Source organism: Nerophis lumbriciformis, linkage group LG12 (assembly GCF_033978685.3).
Source record: "Nerophis lumbriciformis linkage group LG12, RoL_Nlum_v2.1, whole genome shotgun sequence".
In the NCBI taxonomy this organism is placed as follows: Eukaryota; Metazoa; Chordata; class Actinopteri; order Syngnathiformes; family Syngnathidae; genus Nerophis; species Nerophis lumbriciformis.
This window is the reverse complement of record NC_084559.2, coordinates 19,757,342-19,779,024: the sequence shown is the minus strand read 5'-3', so window position 1 is coordinate 19,779,024 and position 21,683 is coordinate 19,757,342. Positions and strand designations below refer to the sequence as shown.

Here is a 21,683-nt window from a genome sequence, read left to right as displayed (position 1 = left end):
TGAGCTCCCCCCGGATGACAGAGCTTCTCACCCTATCTCTAAGGGAGAGCCCCGCCACCCGGCGGAGGAAACTCATTTCGGCCGCTTGTACCCAAGATCTTGTCCTTTCGGTCATAACCCAAAGCTCGTGACCATAGGTGAGGATGGGAACGTAGATCGACCGGTAAATTAAGAGCTTTGCCTTCCGGCTCAGCTCCTTCTTCACCACAACGGATCGATACAGCGTCCGCATTACTGAAGACGCCACACCAATCCGCCTGTCGATCTCACGATCCACTCTTCCCTCACTCGTGAACAAGACTCCGAGGTACTTGAACTCCTCCACTTGGGGCAAGATCTCCTCCCCAACCCGGAGATGGCACTCCACCCTTTTCCGGGCGAGAACCATGGACTCGGACTTGGAGGTGCTGATTCTCATCCCAGTCGCTTCACACTCAGCTGCGAACCGATCCATTGAAGCAGATGGAGGCATGTAATTACTACAGTAATATGTCGTGATTTGACTATTTCTACATCCAAAGCCAAACATGCCATGTGTTTACTGACTGACAGGGAAAGAACAATTGAAGCATTAAATCTGGATTTAATATGAATAGCTTTTCTCCTCCAAACATATTGCTGGGTTTTGTGGCACCAACAGCTCAATTTTTGTTTCATCTGACCACAGAACTTTCCTCCAGAAGGTCTTATCTATGTCCATGTGATGTTAGATGATTCAAATCCCTGTGGAGTGAATGAATGATGGCTTCTCACTTCTCTGTGAGCATTTTGAGTGTCAAGTGTCTAGAAAATTGCTATATAAATCTAATCCATTCCCTGTATTCAGCCTCCATTTGTGAGTCGATGGTACTTTTATCATGCTTCACCCGTATCGCCACACCTCAGGTATGGCAACAGTATAGAATATGAGGCCACTTTTGATTCAGATGTCCATCCATCCATCCATCTTCAACCGCTTATCCGGAATCTCCAGCAGAGACCCCCAGACTTCCCTCTCCAGAGCAACATTAGCCACTTCCTCCTGGTGAATCCCTAAGTGTTCCCAGGCCAGAGAGGAGATGTAATCCCCCCATCTGGTCCTTGGCCTGCCCAGGGTCTCCTCCCAGTGGGACGTGCAACGAGGACCTCCCTAGGGAGACGCTTGTGAGGCATCCGCATGAGATGCCCGAACCACCTAAGCTGGCTCCTTTCCAAGCGAAGGAGCAGTGGCTCTACTCCGAGTCTCTCTCGGGTGACTGAACTTCTCACCCTATCTCTAAGGGAGATCCCAGCCACCCTTCTGAGGAAACTAATTTCGGCCGCTTGTATCCGCGATCTTATTCTTTCGGTCATGACCCACACTTCATGACCATAGGTGAGAGTAGGAATGTAGATAGCTCGGTAGACCGAGAGCTTTGCCTTCTGGCTTAGCTCTCCTTTCGTCACAACAGTGCGGCAGAGAGACTGCAATACTGCCCCAGCTGCTCCGATTCTCCGGCTGATTTCCTTCTCCATCTTTCCTTCACTCGTGAACAAGACCCCGAGATACTTAAACTCCTCCACCTGAGATAGAGTCTCGCCCTCTACCTATTCAGATGTCGTTTTGCCTTATTCAATATTGAAACATGTTGTGTTGTATGTACTTGATGTGTGCTTTCCAGCTCCTTTTATTCTTATTGTAACTCCTAAAAATGTGATTTTATATCTGTCACGACTGCTTAGACCAGGCCGTGCCCTTTAATTGGTGTTCTGCTTTGTTTTGTGTTGGTTCCTGTCCTGTGCTTTTCTTTTGGTGGCACTTCCTGTCGTGTTGGTGTTTTTTTCATGACCGCTTCACACATCTTGCCCGGAGTGTTTCCCCTCACCTGTTTTCGGTTTGCAATCAGTTCTATTTAAGTTGAGTGTGAGCCACCGTTGTGGTTTGGAAATGATGATAATTTATCTTTCTTCCTGCCGTGAGTTTTGCTGTATTCCAGCATTCCTTTTTGTTGTTTTTCACCTGTCAGCTTTAGGTTAGTTTTTGCCTAGCCCTCCCTATGCTTCGGTGCCTTGCCAGCGGCACTCATCTTTCTTTGTTTTGAGCATCATTAAATACTTTGACCTGCATGTTGCCTCCTCTGGGAACACGCCACTAATCACCGTCATGCTTATATTTATATACCATTTTTCTTACTTATTTCAAACAACACTTATTTAGTTTTACTTAAATTCAGGGATAATCTGTTTTCATCAAACCATTTTTAGGTGGTTAATTTCTCCTTGCACCATGTTCATGACGTCATGAGTGTTTTCACACACTGTCAACTGCATGATGAGATGAAAATCCTTGTCATCTTTGTACATCCTATCTTCTATGCATCTGTGTAAATAGACTTATACATGCGCAGTGAAATTAATATTTTAAACTTCTCATCAGTGATTCATGGTGTCATCTGTAGGTGGAATGGTTGAAGAATGAAGAGCTTGTGAGTTCCCTCACTGACGCCAGGGCAGACTACAACCTGGTCATAAATAAGGCTCGTCTCTCGGACTCCGGCAACTACACCTGCCTGGCGAGCAACATCGTGGCCAAGAGACAAAGTACCACGGCCACGGTGATAGTCTTTGGTATGTTGTGCCTCCGTTTTTTCACTTGGATTTAATTGGTCAATGCAACTGATTATCTCTGTAACCTCTTTATTTAATTGGATGTATTATTCAAAGTTTTTTTAATACATTTTTACTATATAATAACCCGTCAGTATATTTTGCCAATTTAAAATGGTTTGTATTATTATTTCGTTTGGAAAACAGCCTTTTAGCAAATGTTCTGGACCACAGTTCACGGTGGCTAAATGACATGTTTCGTAGGTCGGGGCCAAGGTGGCTAAATGTCATGTTCCACAGGTGGGGGCCACGGTGGCTAAATGACATGTTCCACAGGTGGGGGCCACGGTGGCTAAATGTCATGTTCCACAGGTGGGGGCCATAGTAACTAAATGTCATGTTCCACAGGTGGGGGCCACAGTGGCTAAATGTCATGTTCCACAGGTGGGGGCCACGGTGGCTAAATGTCATGTTCCACAGGTGGGGGCCACAGTGACTAAATGACATGTTCCACAAGTGGGGGCCATAGTGAAAAAATGACATGCTCCACAGGTGGGGGTCACAGTGGCTAAATGACATGTTCCACAGGTGGGGGTCACAGTGACTAAATGTCATGTTCCCCTCGTGGGGCCCACAGTGGCTAAATGTCATGTTCCACAGGTGGGGGCAACACAGTGACTAAATGACATGTTCCACAGGTGGGGCCCACAATGACTAAATGACATGTTCCACAGTTGGGGGCCATAGTGACTAAATGGCATGTTCCACAGGTGGGGGGGCCATAGTGACTACATGACATGTTCCACAGGTGGGGGCTATAGTGACTAAATGACATTTTCCACAGGTGGGGGCCATAGTGACTAAATGACATGTTCCACAGGTGGGGGTCACAGTGGCTAAATGACATGTTCCACAGGTGGGGGCCATAGTGACTAAATAATATGTACCACAGGTGGGGGCCACCGTGGCTAAATGACATGTTCCACAGGTGGGGGCCATAGCGACTAAATATTATGTACCACAGGTGGGGGCCACCGTGGCTAAATGACATGTTCCACAGGTGGGGGCCATAGCGACTAAATGACATATTCCACTGGTGGGGGCCATAGTGACAAAAGGACATGTTCCACAGGTGGGGCCCACAGTGGCTAAATGTTATGTTGCACAGGTGGGGGCCATAGTGACTAAATGACATGTTCCACAGGTGGGGGCCATAGCGACTAAATGACATGTTCCACAGGTGGGGGCCATAGTGACAAAAGGACATGTTCCACAGGTGGGGCCCACAGTGGCTAAATGTTATGTTGCACAGGTGGGGGCCATAGTGGCTAAATGACATGTTCCACAGGTGGGGGCCATAGCGACTAAATGACATGTTCCACAGGTGGGGGCCATAGTGACAAAAGGACATGTTCCACAGGTGGGGCCCACAGTGGCTAAATGTTATGTTGCACAGGTGGGGGCCATAGCGACTAAATGACATGTTCCACAGGTGGGGGCCATAGTGACAAAAGGACTTGTTCCACAGGTGGGGCCCACAGTGGCTAAATGTTATGTTCCACAGGTGTGGGCCACAGTGGCTAAATGTCATGTTCCACAGGTGGGGCCCACAGTGACTAAATGTCATGTTCCACAGGTGGGGGCCATAGTGACTAAATGGCATGTTCCACAGGTGGGGGCCACAGTGGCTAAATGACATGTTCCACAGGTGGGGGCCATAGTGGCTAAATGTCATGTGCCACAGGTGGGGGCCACCGTGGCTAAATGACATGTTCCACAGGTGGGGGCCATAGTAACTAAATGTCATGTTCCACAGGTGTGGGCCACAGTGGCTAAATGACATGTTCCACAAGTGGGGGCCATAGTAACTAAATGTCATGTTCCACAGGTGTGGGCCACAGTGGCTGAATGTCATGTTCCACAGGTGGGGGCCATAGTGACTAAATGACATGTTCCACAGGTGTGGGCCACAGTGGCTAAATGACATGTTCCACAGGTGGGGGCCATAGCGACTAAATAATATGTACCACAGGTGGGGGCCACCGTGGCTAAATGACATGTTCCACAGGTGGGGGCCATAGCGACTAAATGACATATTCCACAGGTGGGGGCTATAGTGACAAAAGGACATGTTCCACAGGTGGGGCCCACAGTGGCTAAATGTTATGTTGCACAGGTGGGGGCCATAGTGGCTAAATGACATGTTCCACAGGTGGGGGCCATAGCGACTAAATGACATGTTCCACAGGTGGGGGCCATAGTGACAAAAGGACATGTTCCACAGGTGGGGCCCACAGTGGCTAAATGTTATGTTGCACAGGTGGGGGCCATAGCGACTAAATGACATGTTCCACAGGTGGGGGCCATAGTGACAAAAGGACATGTTCCACAGGTGGGGCCCACAGTGGCTAAATGTTATGTTCCACAGGTGTGGGCCACAGTGGCTAAATGTCATCAGAATCAGAATCAGAATCAGAATCAGAATCAGCTTTATTGTCATTACGCAAGGTAACGAGATTGAGGCCATTCCATACAGTGCGATGTGTGCATGCTAGAAAAACAATGTGCAAATATATAAAAATTTAAAAAATGTAGAAGTGCAATGAATATGGTGTGAAATGAATATATACATGAAAAAACAAAACAAAAACAGGGTGGTTGGTGGAATGGGTTATTGCACTGAAGAGAAGGCAGTTATGAGGGACAATGGGGCAGTCCGTTCAGGATGGTCATGGCCCTGGGGAAGAAGCTGTTCTTTAGCCTGTTTGTTTTGGTTTTAATGCACCTGTAGCGCTTCCCAGAGGGCAGCAGGTGGAACAGGTCAGAGCCAGGGTGGGTGCTGTCCTTGATGATGGCACTGGCTCTGTTGAGGCAGCGGGAGGTGTAGATGTCCGTCAGAGAGGGCAGAGGGCGGCCGATGATCTTCTGAGCCGTCTTGACCACTCTTTGCAGCCTCTCCCTGTCTGCTGCAGTGCAGCTGCCGTACGATACCGTAATACAGTAGGTCAGCAGGCTCTCGATGGACGAGCGGTAGAAGGTCAGCAGCAGGTCAGGCTTCAGGTTGTACTTCCCGAGGACTCTAAGGAAGTGTAGCCGCTGCTGAGCCTTCTTGATGATTGATGTGGTGTTGACTGTCCAGGAGAAGTCATTAGAGATGTGGACTCCAAGGTACCTGAAGGTGTGGACCCTCTCTACACGCTCGCCGTTGATGTAGAGGGGGGCAGGGTCGGTGCTGCTCCTCCTGAAGTCGACGATGATCTCTCTGGTCTTGCTGGTGTTGAGAGCGAGGTTGTTCTCCGAAGACCAGGCCGTCAGCTTCAGGACCTCCTCTCTGTAGGCAGCCTCGTCACCCCTAGAGATGAGCCCGACCACTGTGGTATCGTCGGCGAACTTGACGGTAAGGTTGTCACTGTGGGCCGGACTGCAGTCATGGGTGTAAAGGCAGTAGAGGAGGGGGCTCAGCACACAGCCCTGTGGGGAGCCGATGCTCAGCGTGCGGGAGGATGAGAGGTGCGGGCCAAGTCTCACATTCTGGGGTCGGTCCGTTAGGAAGTCCCTTATCCAGGCGTTTGTGAGAGGGGGGAGGCCAAGAGTGTCCAGTTTATTGCAGAGTCTGTCCGGGATTATTGTATTGAAGGCAGAGCTATAGTCCACAGAGAGCATCCGGACGTAGCTCTGCTGCTGCTCCAGGTGGTTCAGAGCAGAGTGGAGAGCAACAGCGATGGCGTCCTCTGTGGACCTGTTCGCCCGGTATGCGAACTGGTGGGGGTCGAAGTCTGGAGGGATATGGTCCTTGATGTGCTGGAGAACAAGTCGCTCGAAGCACTTCATGATTACCGGAGTGAGGGCCACTGGTCGGTAATCATTCAGGCTGGTGATGGGAGACTTCTTCGGCACCGGAATTATTGTAGATGATTTCAGGCAGGATGGGATGACTGCCTGAGCCAGGGAGAGGTTGACGATCCTGGTGAGGGGGGGGGGGGGCGAGCTGGTGGGCGCACGTCCTGAGCACCTTTCCAGGTACTCCGTCTGGTCCGGTAGCCTTCCTGGGGTTCACAGCCAGGAGCACTCGTCTGACACTGTGCTCCTGTACAGTGAGTGGAGTGGCGCCGGAGCCCGGTGGGGGCGGGGGCAGGGCTGGAGCAGATGAGTGTCGCTGGGGGGTTTCGAAACGGGCAAAGAAACAGTTAAGCTCCTCTGCCAGTGTCGCACTCTGATCCGCAGTTGTCATATTGCAGCCTCTGAAGTTCGTGATGTCATGAATGCCCCGCCACACCTCCCGTGAGTTTTTGCTGGACAGATGGGACTCTATGCACCTCCTGTGGTCCGCCTTTGCTTTTTTAATCCCACATGTTCCACAGGTGGGGCCCACAGTGACTAAATGTCATGTTCCACAGGTGGGGGCCATAGTGACTAAATGGCATGTTCCACAGGTGGGGGCCACAGTGGCTAAATGACATATTTCACAGGTGGGGGCCATAGTGACAAAAGGACATGTTCCACAGGTGGGGCCCACAGTGGCTAAATGTTATGTTGCACAGGTGGGGGCCATAGTGGCTAAATGACATGTTCCACAGGTGGGGGCCATAGTGACTAAATGACATGTTCCACAGGTGGGGGCCATAGTGACAAAAGGACATGTTCCACAGGTGGGGCCCACAGTGGCTAAATGTTATGTTGCACAGGTGGGGGCCATAGCGACTAAATGACATGTTCCACAGGTGGGGGCCATAGTGACAAAAGGACATGTTCCACAGGTGGGGCCCACAGTGGCTAAATGTTATGTTCCACAGGTGTGGGCCACAGTGGCTAAATGTCATGTTCCACAGGTGGGGCCCACAGTGACTAAATGTCATGTTCCACAGGTGGGGGCCATAGTGACTAAATGGCATGTTCCACAGGTGGGGTCCACAGTGGCTAAATGACATATTCCACAGGTGGGGGCCATAGTGACAAAAGGACATGTTCCACAGGTGGGGCCCACAGTGGCTAAATGTTATGTTGCACAGGTGGGGGCCATAGTGGCTAAATGACATGTTCCACAGGTGGGGGCCATAGCGACTAAATGACATGTTCCACAGGTGGGGGCCATAGTGACAAAAGGACATGTTCCACAGGTGGGGCCCACAGTGGCTAAATGTTATGTTGCACAGGTGGGGGCCATAGCGACTAAATGACATGTTCCACAGGTGGGGGCCATAGTGACAAAAGGACATGTTCCACAGGTGGGGCCCACAGTGGCTAAATGTTATGTTCCACAGGTGTGGGCCACAGTGGCTAAATGTCATGTTCCACAGGTGGGGCCCACAGTGACTAAATGTCATGTTCCACAGGTGGGGGCCATAGTGACTAAATGGCATGTTCCACAGGTGGGGGCCACAGTGGCTAAATGACATGTTCCACAGGTGGGGGCCATAGTGGCTAAATGTCATGTGCCACAGGTGGGGGCCACAGTGACTAAATGTCATGTTCCACAGGTAGCCATAGTGGCTAAATGTCATGTTCCACAGGTGGGGGCCATAGTGACTAAATGACATGTTCCACAAGTGGGGGCCATAGTGAAAAAATGACATATTCCACAGGTGGGGGCCACAGTGACTAAATGTCATGTTCCACAGGTGGGGGCCATAGCGACTAAATTACATGTTCCACAGGTGGGGGCCATAGCGACTAAATTACATGTTCCACAGGTGGGGGCCATAGTGACTAAATGTCATGTTCCACAGGTGGGGCCCACAGTGACTAAATGACATGTTCTAATGGTCTAATCTTGATGCCGGACAGTCTGGCCTGTCTATCTTTCCTTGACATTATTCCTGTGATTAGTTTAAGTCGGGTGACCTCCGACCCCTATCCTCTGTCCCTATCTGTGGACCTTCTACCTGGTGTTGCTAATGTCTTTAATCTTCCTCCCAAACCTGACACCTGGCATCTCCTGTGGACACTCTCTACAGTGCCGGTGATGGACCTTTGCACTTTGACCTTAGTAGAAGAATACATTTAAAAGATGATGTGGCCAAACACAAACACATGCTACTTCCAATCCTATAAGATAATTATACATGATGTAATTAACCACAGTTGTCTTCCAGGGGCAAAGTTAATTTTGCAGTATTTTGTGTACTGGAAGTGTGGTGTGTTGCTGTCCTCTAACATTCTTCAACTTTGTGCAGTGGCGGGCGGCTGGTCCCTGTGGACAGACTGGTCCTCCTGTGATGTGCCGTGTGGGCGTGGTGTGCAGAGGAGGTCACGGAGCTGTACTAACCCGGCACCGCTGAACGGTGGCGCTTTCTGCCAAGGCATGTCTGTACAGAAGATATCCTGCAACCCCCCCTGTCCAAGTCAGTCACACTTACACACATGCATTGATACTGTGAAACAAGTGTGTGAAATAGTGCCTGATTCACAAATATGATGCAAGATACTGGGAATTATCGTAAAACCTGTTTTAAGGAAAGTTATTAAGACAAAAACCTGAAGGATTGTTCACATTCGTACTAGTTATATAACGATTTTTATCAAGCTGTTTAATTTTTAACTACCCTATTTTTTGGACTATAAGGCACACTTAAAAGCCTTTAATTTTTTCAAAACTCGACAGTGCGCCTAATGTATGGAATAATTCTGTTTTTCTTACCGACCTCGCAGCTATTTTATTTGGTACATGGTGAAATGATAAGTGTGACCAGTAGATGGCAGTGACACATAAGAGATACGTGTAGACTGCAAGTTGATGGCAGTAAACAACGGCAACACTTTAAATGTTCCATTCGGAATATAGAACTTTACACACGGCGCTCAAAAATCTTTCAAAATTTTTTAGTACGACTTTGGTTAACAATGAAGTCATACCGCTTGATGGATTGTCAACATACGAGTATTGCTATGGTGTGTGTACAATGACCGCAAAATGGCACCCATTAGCAGACATATTATCTGCCGTTTTGTTTTGCAATATTATGCAAAAGCAACTTTTCTTACCTTCTGGTACCTGCTGATATGTATTTGGGATCTGCATAAGTCCTGAAAAATTGCGCGTGTCCACCTTTGTAGTCGGTGCTGACACCATAGTCGATAAGTTTCTTCATTTTCTCTATCTTTTTCTTATGGGACATTCATCCTCTGCTGTTGCCATTTCTAATATAAAGTAGTGTAAAGTTCTGATTTATATCTCGCTATGGAAGCGCTAAAACATACCGGTGTAGTGAGTTTACTTTATTCACCCAAGGAACTATAGTTATTGGAGAGTCCGGCCTTGTTGTTGCACTATTGAGCCACGGATGAGAGGATGCTACTCCGTTATTGATTGAAGTAAAGTCTGAATGTCATTAAAACAGTTAGCTCCATATTTTACATTCCTTCTACTCCCGTCCTTGCACGCTACACCGCTACAACAAAGATGACGGGGAGAAGACGCTGTCGAAGTGGAGGCACGTAAATAAGATCGCGCACAAAACGGCGCATCCCGAAGTGACTGTCAGAAAGCTACTTGAAGATGATCTGTAAAACATCATCTACGCAACATTTTGAGGCAACTGCCCCAGTGAGGGGAATAATAAAAATAAAAAAAAGATCACAGACACGCTGACACACAAAGGCCACTAGCCCAACAGAAGTGCAGCTTGATGTACAACAGAATGTAACCAGCTATTAACAAGTCGATTGATAATAGCTTTGACAAAATACAACTGGATATTAAGCAATGTTATCCGAACATTAGCAGCCAATTTTTTTATAACCCAATTTTAAAAAAAATAGTTCGTTTTTTTTTTGTCTGTCCTAAAACATTTTAAAGGTAAGGTTTGCAAAATGAAAAAAAGCAAGTACACATCTTGGTAGACATAAATTATGTAATTGAATTTAGTTATTGTAGTTGTTTTATTTTATATTCATATTGGGGCTGTTGAAGTTAATGTCTTAATGCATACAAACACACACAAAAAAAATTGCATTATTTATGTATGAACGTGGAATAATTCATTTTGACCACACATGCTCCTTTGCCTTAATGGTTAGCTGAAATGCGGCACAGCATTGGTTGCTTAGTGATTAGGACAATGCATGCACCAGCCAAGACACTGAGACACCTGCTGTGGCAAGTTTCACCCAGAAAGAACAAAAATAAAAATAGTACAACATTTTGACAATAAAATTAAAAAAAGTTGACTTGTAAATCATTTACTACAATTAATCACATTGAAAGTGGGAGTCATCTAATCAGTTAATTGCCTAATTATAATTGATATATTCAAAAATGTAAGCTCAATGCTTGAATCAAATGTACTAAATGCTAAATCATGATAAAAAAAAAATGCTTTAAAATTTGTTGCACAGCAATTTTGGGATTTTGTTTTGGTAATTACAACTTGGGGTGGTCTGTTGTTTGAGGGGTCGATGGGTTCTTCGGTGAGAGCCCAACAATGTTTGACTTTGAAAACCGCATGGGTAACTAATTATATTGGCAGCCCCGTATTGAGTTGTGTTTGTGCTTCCTGTTGTACTAAGCACTAAGTTGTAATAAGCCTTGTTTATAAGTCATCACTGATGACTTATATTATGACTGTTTATTCGTATTTTTTTAACAAAATGCATGTTTACTGCTGTTGATACCAATTGTTAGTATAAATTGCATGCTGTGTATTGTACCAGCATGCCTTGCATTTAGCAGTGTATTATAGCTTTCAGTGTACTGTATTTAGGGAAGATGATGTTATTGTTTGCCATCTGCTTCAGGCTATAACATCTATAGCACTATTATGTTAGATCCACTATGGACTGGACTCTCACACTATTATGTTAGATCCACTATGGACTGGACTCTCACACTATTATGTTAGATCCACTATGGACTGGACTCTCACACTATTATGTTAGATCCACTATGGACTGGACTCTCACACTATTATGTTAGATCCACTATGGACTGGACTCTCACACTATTATGTTAGATCCACTATGGACTGCACTCTCACACTATAATGTTAGATCCACTATGGACTGGACTCTCACACTATTATGTTAGATCCACTATGGACTGGACTCTTACACTATTATGTTAGATCCACTATGGACTGGACTCTCACACTATTATTTTTTTCGATCCACTATGGACTGGACTCTCACACTATTATGTTAGATCCACTATGGACTGGACTCTCACTATTATGTTAGATCCACTATGGACTGGACTCACACTATTATGTTAGATCCACTATGGACTGGACTCACACTATTATGTTAGATCCACTATGGACTGGACTCTCACACTATTATGTTAGATCTACTATGGACTGGACTCTCACACTATTATGTTAGATCCACTATGGACTGGACTCTCACACTATTATGCTAGATCCACTATGGACTGGACTCTCACACTGTAATGTTAGATCCACTATGGACTGCACTCTCACACTATAATGTTAGATCCACTATGGACTGGACTCTCACACTATTATGCTAGATCCATTGCACCGGTTGCCCAGGGGTGGGGTCCCTACATCTGCGGTCCCCTCCGAGGTTTCTCCTTGTCATCCCATTGGGTTGAGTTTTTTCTTGTCCTGATGTGGGATCTGAGCCGAGGATGTTGTTGTGACTTGTGCAGCCCTTTGAGACACTCGTGATTTAGGGCTTGTGACAGACTCTCGCTGTCGTCCGGGTTCCATGGACCACCAAAGACAGACATGACGTCGAGCAGTTTGACTTCCTTCTCTTTTTCAACATTACTCAGTCTCGTCGGGTCGCTTTTCAGCTCCTTTTCCCTGCTCGCTCGTCGGTACGCTTTTTACAAAAATCTACTACTCTGCTTGCATGTCAGCAGACTGGGGTAGATCCTGCTGAAATCCTATGTATTGAATGAATAGAGAATCCTTTTGAATCAGGAAAAAAATCGTTTTTGAATCAAGAATCGTGCTAAATTGAAAAAAAATCGATTTTGAATCGAATCGTGACCCCAAGAATCGATATTGAATCGAATCGTGGGACACCCAAAGATTCACAGCCCTAATTGATTGATATAGTCTGCCCTGCCTGGTTTCATTCAGCAAATGTCACAAACTTTATAACTTCATATTATATAATGTTACTTCTGTCGTGGGAGCAGGGTTTTTCTGGTTTGACATGTAGTTCAGAAAGAAGAAAAGCAAGGAAGGAACTAAAGAAGTACTACTCAGTGGTGTCTTCTGTTTTCGAATGCTACTTTCCTGCAGATCTCCTTCTCTTCTGATATGTCGCTGGCCTTGTGTTGCAGTTGACGGAGGCTGGGATGAGTGGAGCCAATGGACGGTGTGCGGCAGACAGTGTGAGAGACAACGTAGTCGCGGGTGCAATTCCCCGTCACCCAAACACAGAGGCAAGATGTGCCAAGGGAGCTCCCAGTCCACTGGCAATTGCACAGATGGACAGTGTACACAAGGTAAATCAATTCTGATCTTATCATTCATTTATCCATCCATTTTCTACCGCTTGTCCCCTTTGGGGTCGCGGGGGGTGCTGGAGCCTATCTCAGCTGCATTCGGGCGGAAGGCGGGGTACACCCTGGACAAGTCAAGTCTTATCCAGTAATGACAAATCTTCACAGATGTGTTGGGGACCAGTGTTCATTTCAACAGCAGCTTTTAACTTACTTCCAGTCAGTTTGGGTTTTTTTTGACTGAATGTATTTTAGTTTTTGTTTAGTATTAGTTGACTACATTTCACATTTTAGTTAGAAGATTAAGATGATTAAAAATAAGAAATAGGAAAATTAGGCATCTGTGCAGGTCTTGCACCTCTGGGTTCTTTGGACCACCAAAGAAGGACATGACAGGCTTGACGGTTTTGTGATTTGGTTTATTTTGCAATAAACTTATCGCTCTGCTTTTCAGCAATCACCTCTCTTGACGGTCTCGCTCTTCGGGTTGCTTTTCAGCCATCCGCTCTCGTCTCCGTCTCCGTTTCCGTCTCGTTCTCGCTCTCGCTCTCGCTCGTGCTCGTGCTCGTGCTCGGGTTCTCTCTTCACCATCAACCCCTCCAACCTCTTCCTTCCTGGCTGCTGCCCTTTTATAGAGTGACAGGTGATCAGATAAACGCGCTCAGGTGGGCCATCTCGGAGCCGGCCCCGGCACACCCCGCCTCGCTGCAGGTCCGCAGGCCACGCCCCCTCACAGCATCTTTAAAGTTTCTTTAAACCAAATTTTTTTAAGCCACCTGCAAAGTATCTCAATAATAAAAGCTACAGTATAACAAAAAGTTCAACTGCTCTCAATGAATATATTAATAAATTAACTAACCGTTGTGTAGTGCTTATCAATTATGTTCCGTTACCCCCCTCAGGAAGTAGAACACATTCTCCACCACAACTATAAATGTTATCATTTTATTATAAGTACACCTCTGCATAACATTGTATCATTTTTAACATTAAAGAAAAATTAAATATGCACGTATCGACTTACAACAAAAAGTAACTACCGTATTTTTCGGAGTATAAGTCGCACCGGAGTATAAGTCGCACCTGCCGAAAATGCATAATAAAGAAGGAAAAAAACATTAGGCAACTTTCATAAACTATGAAAAAAACTGCGACTTATAGTCCGAAAAATACGGTATTAACATTTTTTTAGTCTACAACAGAAACAATTTAAAATGCATCAATTTGCCTGAAATAAAATTAGTTTTATCATTATTTAAACTAATAATTTTTTGACCGTTTGACACATAAAAATAAAATAAAAATTAATTCAATAAATAGTACATTCAAATGATCAGCAACATTAACTTAGGAGCTCAATATTTAACCTACATCCATCCATCCATTTTCTACCCCTTGTCCCACAAAACAAAAATGAACAAAACAAATTGTGCTGATTCTTTTTTTATCAATATGAGGAAGTCATGATTAATGACTGTAATTAGAACGTTTTGTAGTGCACAGCTTTTTGAAGCAGGGTTTGTTGCCCGGGGTCACATGTGCACTCCTTAACAATGCAAGTAAAGACAATTCTCTATTCCAAAAAAAAAACTCACAAAAACTCCAAAAATGCTTTAACTACAAGTTGTAAGTGTTTATGTACACTGCAAAAAGTCAGTGTTCAAAAACAAGAAAAAAAAATACAAAAATGAGGGGTATTTTATTTGAACTAAGCAAAATTATCTGCCAAAAGAACAAGAAAATTTGGCTTGTCAAGACTTTCCAAAACAAGTAAAATTAGCTCACCTCAATGAACCCCAAAAATACCTTAAAATAAGTATATTCTCACTAATTACAAGTGCACTTTTCTTGGTAGAAAAAAAAAAGACCTTTTTGCTCAATATGTTGAAAAATATTCTTAAATTAAGTAAATGCTAGTGCCATTATCTTGACATAATGATATGCGCTCGGCATCATGATTTTTGTTTTCATGCTTAAAGTAAGAATTGATTACCGGTACTTTAGAAAAGTAGTTTTATACTTGTGAGTGTTAATGACACAGCTTTGCAACAGTTGATATTCTAGTTTCAAGCATGTTTTACTCAATATAGGTCATCAAATCTCAGCAACAAGCTGTAATATCTTACTGAGATCATTTAGGACCAAAACACTTAAAACAAGTAAAACACTCTAACATAAAATCTGCTTAGTGAGATGAATGATCTTATCAGACAGAAAATAAGCAAATATTACCCTTATTTGAGATATTTAATCTTACTTAGATTTCAGTTTTTGCAGTGTAATGTAACAACATGTAATATTTACAGTATTTTGGTCATTTTAAGCATTACCGTAACTTCCAGTGACATGCGGTGAGGTTCATGACTGGTGAGGCACTGACTTCATCACAGTCAGATTTACAAACATATGAACCCTAAAGAGTATCTTATTCACCATTTGATTGGCAGCAGTTAACGGGTTATGTTTACAAGCTCATACCAGCATTCTTCCCTGCTTGGCACTCAGCATCAAGGGTTGGAATTGGGGGTTAAATCACCAACAATTATTCCCGGGCGCGGCGCCGCTGCTGCCCACTGCTCCCCTCACATCCCAGGGGGTGATCCAGGGGATGGGTCAAATGCAGAGGACATATTTCACCACACCTAGTGTGTGTGACAATCATTGGTACTTTAACTCATTGGCGTTGTTAGGCCTATTTTAGGGGGGCTCAAGCCCCCCTAAAATATTCTTAAGCCCCCCTAAATAATTTGGTGGTTTTTTTTGTTTTTTTTTACAAATAAATGCCGACATATTCATTATAAAGTGGCCCAAATATGAGTTTAAATAAATAATCATATAACCTGTTATTATTCACTCAGTTTCCCCCCACTTCGTAGCGTAAGGTAGAGAGCCCCTTTAGTGCGTCGGTATCCAATCCATTCCACTTGTTCATATAGAAAATGCCCACATCACTCAAATTCCAGCCCGCATTTTCTCTGCGACCTTGCTTGCGGTCCTGCAAGTGTACGAAGCACATTTTCTTCCTTTACAATGAGTGAAGCTGCACAAAACCTTGTGTGTGCAATTGTAAATCATTTATTTTTTAAGTTTTGTGTTTCTTGTAGAATCTATATAAAGTAATATACCTAAGCCTATTGTTAAAATAATGAAAAAAACATCATTAAATATATTTGTTTTATTGTATTGTTACATTAATAGCTGTTTTATTATTATAGGATGGCTTGTTAAACATTTAATAGGATTTTCAGAGGGAGGAAAAACCAAGACATTTAATATAAAATGTAAAATGAATAAATACATAAAAAGAAAAAGAAAATATATGGTTAAAAGCCATCGTCCCAGGGAGCATTTCATTTCGTCCCGTGCATTTTTTTTAAATAATAATAATAACAATGAATAATTTCTAAGTCTTTGTTAGCCGTTTGTGAAGTTTTGTGCTCGTGCGTAACATTCGCTCGCATCCTGTGCATCTCCTGGGGGCAAAGCCCCCCCTGTCCTTAAAAGCTAGTGACGCCCCTGCTTTAACTTAACTTTAACTTTACACATACAAACTGTAGCACACAAAAAAGCACATTTAATAAAAAAAAACTTTATTATGGTCTTACCTTTACTTATAAGTGCGGGTACAGTGGTGTTCGGTGTGGTGGAGTTGTGAATGAATGAAATATGAAATCCGTGCTGCAGTCTGCAGGTGTACCTAATGTAGTGTCCTTGCAGTCGTTCACGGCTCCTCCAGCGCGAGCATTGTTGTTTTTGCACTTTTTGGCTTCTTGTTAAGTGACTTTTTTTGGGTGGATTCGGTCTTGCACGTGGAGGGTTTGGGTGTGGGCTTTTGTTGGTGTGGCGTTCCCGTCGGTGGGTGCAGTCTGCGGCGAACGTGTCTTAAGCACCAGGAGGCGTGGTTACGCGTGCCTCAGCCAGTGCGTCTTCGCAGCAGTTTTATGATCGCTCAGCACAAGAAATACGTTACACACATACAGTTGTTGACAAAATACACTGTACATTATATACCTCAGCTAACTAAACTATGGAAATGTATAATATAGTTCATATAGCAATACGGTCTCACTGCACAGCAGACCAGCAGTTAGCCGAGTCCGTCCATGTTGAGGCACTGACTGACGCGCCTCGACTGGCTGCTGTTCACCGCACCGTCTCTTCTCAGTATTTGAACGGCAAATGTGAAAATTCAGCGATTTTGAATAAAAATAATCTAAAACTGGTGAAGTTAAATGGAAAATAACTTTATAGTATAATCACTGGATACATATAACAATTTAATAATTGTTTTTTCTTTTTACATTTTTTTCTTTCCATGACGGCAGGTGAGGCCCTGGTAACTTCTAACCGTAAAGTTAAAGTTAAAGTTAAAGTACCAATGATTGTCACACACACACAAGGTGTGGCGAGATTATTCTCTGCATTTGACCCATCACCCTTGATCACCCCCTGGGAGGTGAGGGGAGCAGTGGGCAGCAGTGGTGGCCGCGCCCGGGAATCATTTTTGGTGATTTAACCCCCAATTCCAACCCTTGATGCTGAGTGCCAAGCAGGGAGGTAATGGGTCCCATTTTTATAGTCTTTGGTATAACTCTGCCGGGATTTGAACTCACAACCTACCGATCTCAGGGCGGACACTCTAACCACTAGGCCACTGAGTAGGTAACTAATGAAAGCTACTTCCGTCAACAACATAGTGAGCAGAGTGCCTTGTGCTCGCTACCACTAATCATGACAGACTTTGTGGGAGCATTAACAGATCATGGATTACTAGTGCTAAAGGTTTCATGGACAAAATAAGGACAAAACACACAGATGTGGAGCTCGGCGAACTACAAGGATCTGGCGAGAGTCAGGTTATCAATGGAGGCCTGTATTCCTTAAATTTAATTTAATAAACTTTGAAAGAATCACAGTATAGTGACTAGATCTACAGTGATGTGGTGTCACTGACCCATAGTGACTAATAAATATACACAACTGCATATCATTAGAGTATGTTTATTGCTCTCTTTCAAAAGATTCGACTGATAGTGAAAAATTATTCAGATTCGACAGTGACAATCCTTCGTCGAAGACAGACCTTGTATTCATATAAATATATACTGTATACTGTATATAGACATGGATTAAGGTCCATGACGCGTAACCTGTAAAAGTTAAAGTTAAAGTTTCATTTCATTTCATTCATAGATGTTATTTTATTATATAAAAGGTCAGTAAATGATTCTATATATTTGTAAACGCTTGAAGTGAGAAAGGGGTAGGATTAAATAAGCTTTGCTTCTTCCTACTCCTTTTCGGGCATGATGTAAAATGAAATTATATGAAATTGTGTGATGTATTATGATGTAAGTGTGTTCATGTTCGAAATAAACTAAAGAAAGAAAGTACCAATGATTGTCACACACACACACTAGATGTGGCGAAATTATTCTCTGCATTTGACCCATCCCCTTTGATCACCCCCTGGGAGGTGAGGAGAGCAGTGAGCAGCAGCGGTGGCCGCGCCCAGGAATCATTTTTGGTGATTTAACCCCCAATTCCAACCCTTGGTGATGAGTGCCAAGCAGGGAGGTAATGGGTCCCATTTTTATAGTCTTTGGTATGACTAATAAATCGGTAGGTTTGAACTCACAGCCTACCGATCTTAGGGCGGACACTCTAACCACAAGGCCACTGAGTAGGTTTAACGGAAAAACAGCATGTGCAAAATCCAATTAAACTGCTCCCTCTTACCAAAGTACACACACATTTAATGCAAACATCCTGCAGCTGTCTTGCCAGTGTTTGCCCTTGAATGTCCACATTCAATTATTGCTGTCTTAACTGCAATTGGTTCTGTACTGTAGTGTTTTATTCCCGTTGTGTATTTTAGGTCTGGACCGTTCCAATGACGTGGCTCTATACTCAGGCCTGGGAGCTGGCATTATTGCCGTGGGCATTTTGGCAGTGGTTATCATGCTGTACAGGAAACATCCGAGTGGATACGGTGAGGATGTCATTGATTCCTCTGCACTCGCTGGTGGATTCCAGTCTTTCAACTTCAAGACTGCCGGACAAGGTGAGAAAACCAGTGTTGGGACTAACACGTTACAAAGTAACGCGTTACTGTAACGCCGTTACTTTCGGCGGTAACTAGTAATCTAACGCGTTATTTTTTATATTCAGTAACTCAGTTACCGTTACTACATGATGCGTTATTGCATTATTTTACGTTATTTTTTATGTAGTATTGGCTAGAAACTGAGAAGATCTGAGTGTGTTTTATTGGAGCGCTGCGGAAGAGGCGCGCTGCGTTTGTATGTGTGTGTGTGGGCGGGGGCGTGTCTGTGTTTACTAACAAGACGATCCCTCAGGCTGTACTGCATCAACAAGCGACATCAGTGTGTAAAGGACATCACCACATGGGCTCAGGAACCCTTCAGAAACCCACTGTCAGTAACTACAGTTGGTCGCTACATCTGTAAGTGCAAGTTAAAACTCTCCTATGCAAGGCGAAAACCGTTTATCAACAACACCCAGAAACGCCGTCGGCTTCGCTGGGCCTGAGCTCATCTAAGATGGACTGATACAAAGTGGAAAAGTGTTCTGTGGTCTGACGAGTCCACATTTCAAATTGTTTTTGGAAACTTTGGACGTTGTGTCCTCCGGACCAAAGAGGAAAAGAACCATCCGGATTGTTATAGGCGCAAAGTTGAAAAGCCAGCATCTGTGATGGTATGGGGGTGTATTAGTGCCCAAGACATGGGTAACTTACACATCTGTGAAGGCGCCATTAATGCTGAAAGGTACATACAGGTTTTGGAGCAACATATGTTGCCATCCAAGCAACGTCTTTTTCATGGACGCCCCTGCTTATTTCAGCAAGACAATGCCAAGCCACGTGTTACATCAACGTGGCTTCATAGTAAAAGAGTGCGGGTACTAGACTGGCCTGCCTGTAGTCCAGATCTGTCTCCCATTGAAAATGTGTGGTGCATTATGAAGCCTAAAATGCCACAATGGAGACCTCCGGACTGTTGAACAACTTAAGCTGTACATCAAGCAAGAATGGGAAAGAATTCCACCCGAGAAGCTTAAAAAATGTGTCTCCTCAGTTCCCAAACGTTTACTGAGTGTTGTTAAAAGGAAAGGCCATGTAACACAGTGGTGAACATGCCCTTTCCCAACTACTTTGGCACGTGTTGCAGCCATGAAATTCTACGTTAATTATTATTTGCAAAAAAAAAAAAAGTTTATGAGTTTGAACATCAAATATGTTGTCTTTGTAGTGCATTCAATTGAATATGGGTTGAAAAGGATTTGCAAATCATTGTATTCAGTTTATATTTACATCTAACACAATTTCCCAACTCATATGGAAACGGGGTTTGTAATCAAAGACAACAGTTTTCAGTCTCAGTGGAGCAGACATTATGATTGGTTAAATATTGCCATTCTGATTGTTATTATTATCAAATAGGACTTTACTTACCCCTTTAAACAACATCTTGTATCGGTGCTGGACATTATAAAAATATCCTCCTCTTCTTTGGAGTTGCTGACTCGGACTTCCTTCATTGACAGTCCAACACAAGCTCCTTGTTATCATTACCATATTCATGAGATCCTTTATGGATGATTATGGAGGGACACCGGGAACTCTTCTGTGCACAATTCACTGCATGTGTGATTGTTACTGAGAAAAGTGCATACAAGTGTAGCATGGTTTTGTGAATCTGTGTGCGTACGTACATTCTGAGTGTTGTGTGTATATGTATGTGTGTGTGTGTTTTTATTTATTTAATAATAATATTATTACCAGAATCAATACAACATGTATGTTTAAAAAGATAAAAAAATAAAGTCAAAGTCAATACAACCAATCGTAAAAATCACAAAATGACCACAGCAGTTAAAGTTTAAATACAAAACCCAAAACCAGTGAAGTTGTCACGTTGTGTAAATGGTAAATAAAAAGAGAATACAATGATTTGCAAATCCTTTTCAACCTATATTCAATTGAATAGACTGCAAAGACAAGATACTTAACGTTTGAACTGGAAATTCCAAATGAGCAAATTTTTTTCAAATATTAGCTCAGTTGGAATTTGATGTCTGCATCATGTTAAAAGCTGGCACAAGTGGCAAAAAAGACTGAGAAAGTTGAGGAATGCTCATCAAAACTTATTGGGAACATCCCACAGACGAACAGGCTAATTGGGAACAGGTGGGTGCTATGATTGGGTATAAAAGAAGTTTCCATGAAATGCTCAGTCATTCACAAACAAGGATGGGGCGAGGGTCACCACTTTGTCAACAAATGTCTTACTACAATAGGGCCCCACAGCACACTGGATTCCAGTTAATTGAAATACCACAACACTGGATATTGTTCAGATAAGTTACATTTAAGAACTTGCACACAAAGCAACCCTGGAGGTGACTATGACTTGCGCATTTTCCGCAAACTGCGTACCAGGTCACGTTGCACCGGCGGACGGAGGGGTGCAGGGGTCTTAAACGGTGGCATTGTGTGTGTGGACACGGATAAGGCTCGGTGTGATTTACCCTGGATAACCGGCTTAGTGTAAACGGGGGCCTAAGATGTGAGGGTAGAAGCAAGGTTGGTGATGACCACATTCATCAATCCTCTTTAAATAGGCCAGCTCTTCCCTGGCCACTGGCCTCAATCACTCCTTTCCTTGTTCTCCATCACCTGGGC

The 21,683-nt window shown here is 43.9% G+C and overlaps 1 protein-coding gene across 1 annotated transcript in view; it reads left to right on the top strand.

Annotated features, from left to right (window-relative positions):
• Positions 1–21,683, top strand: part of LOC133623085 (netrin receptor UNC5D-like) — a 163,440-nt gene that overhangs the window by 82,480 nt on the left and 59,277 nt on the right. Inside the window, exons 7-10 of the mRNA XM_061986044.1 lie at positions 2,418–2,586; positions 8,739–8,906; positions 12,815–12,979; positions 18,855–19,040. Coding sequence (XP_061842028.1) covers positions 2,418–2,586; positions 8,739–8,906; positions 12,815–12,979; positions 18,855–19,040 — 688 coding nt within the window. The remainder of the gene's footprint in view (positions 1–2,417; positions 2,587–8,738; positions 8,907–12,814; positions 12,980–18,854; positions 19,041–21,683) is intronic.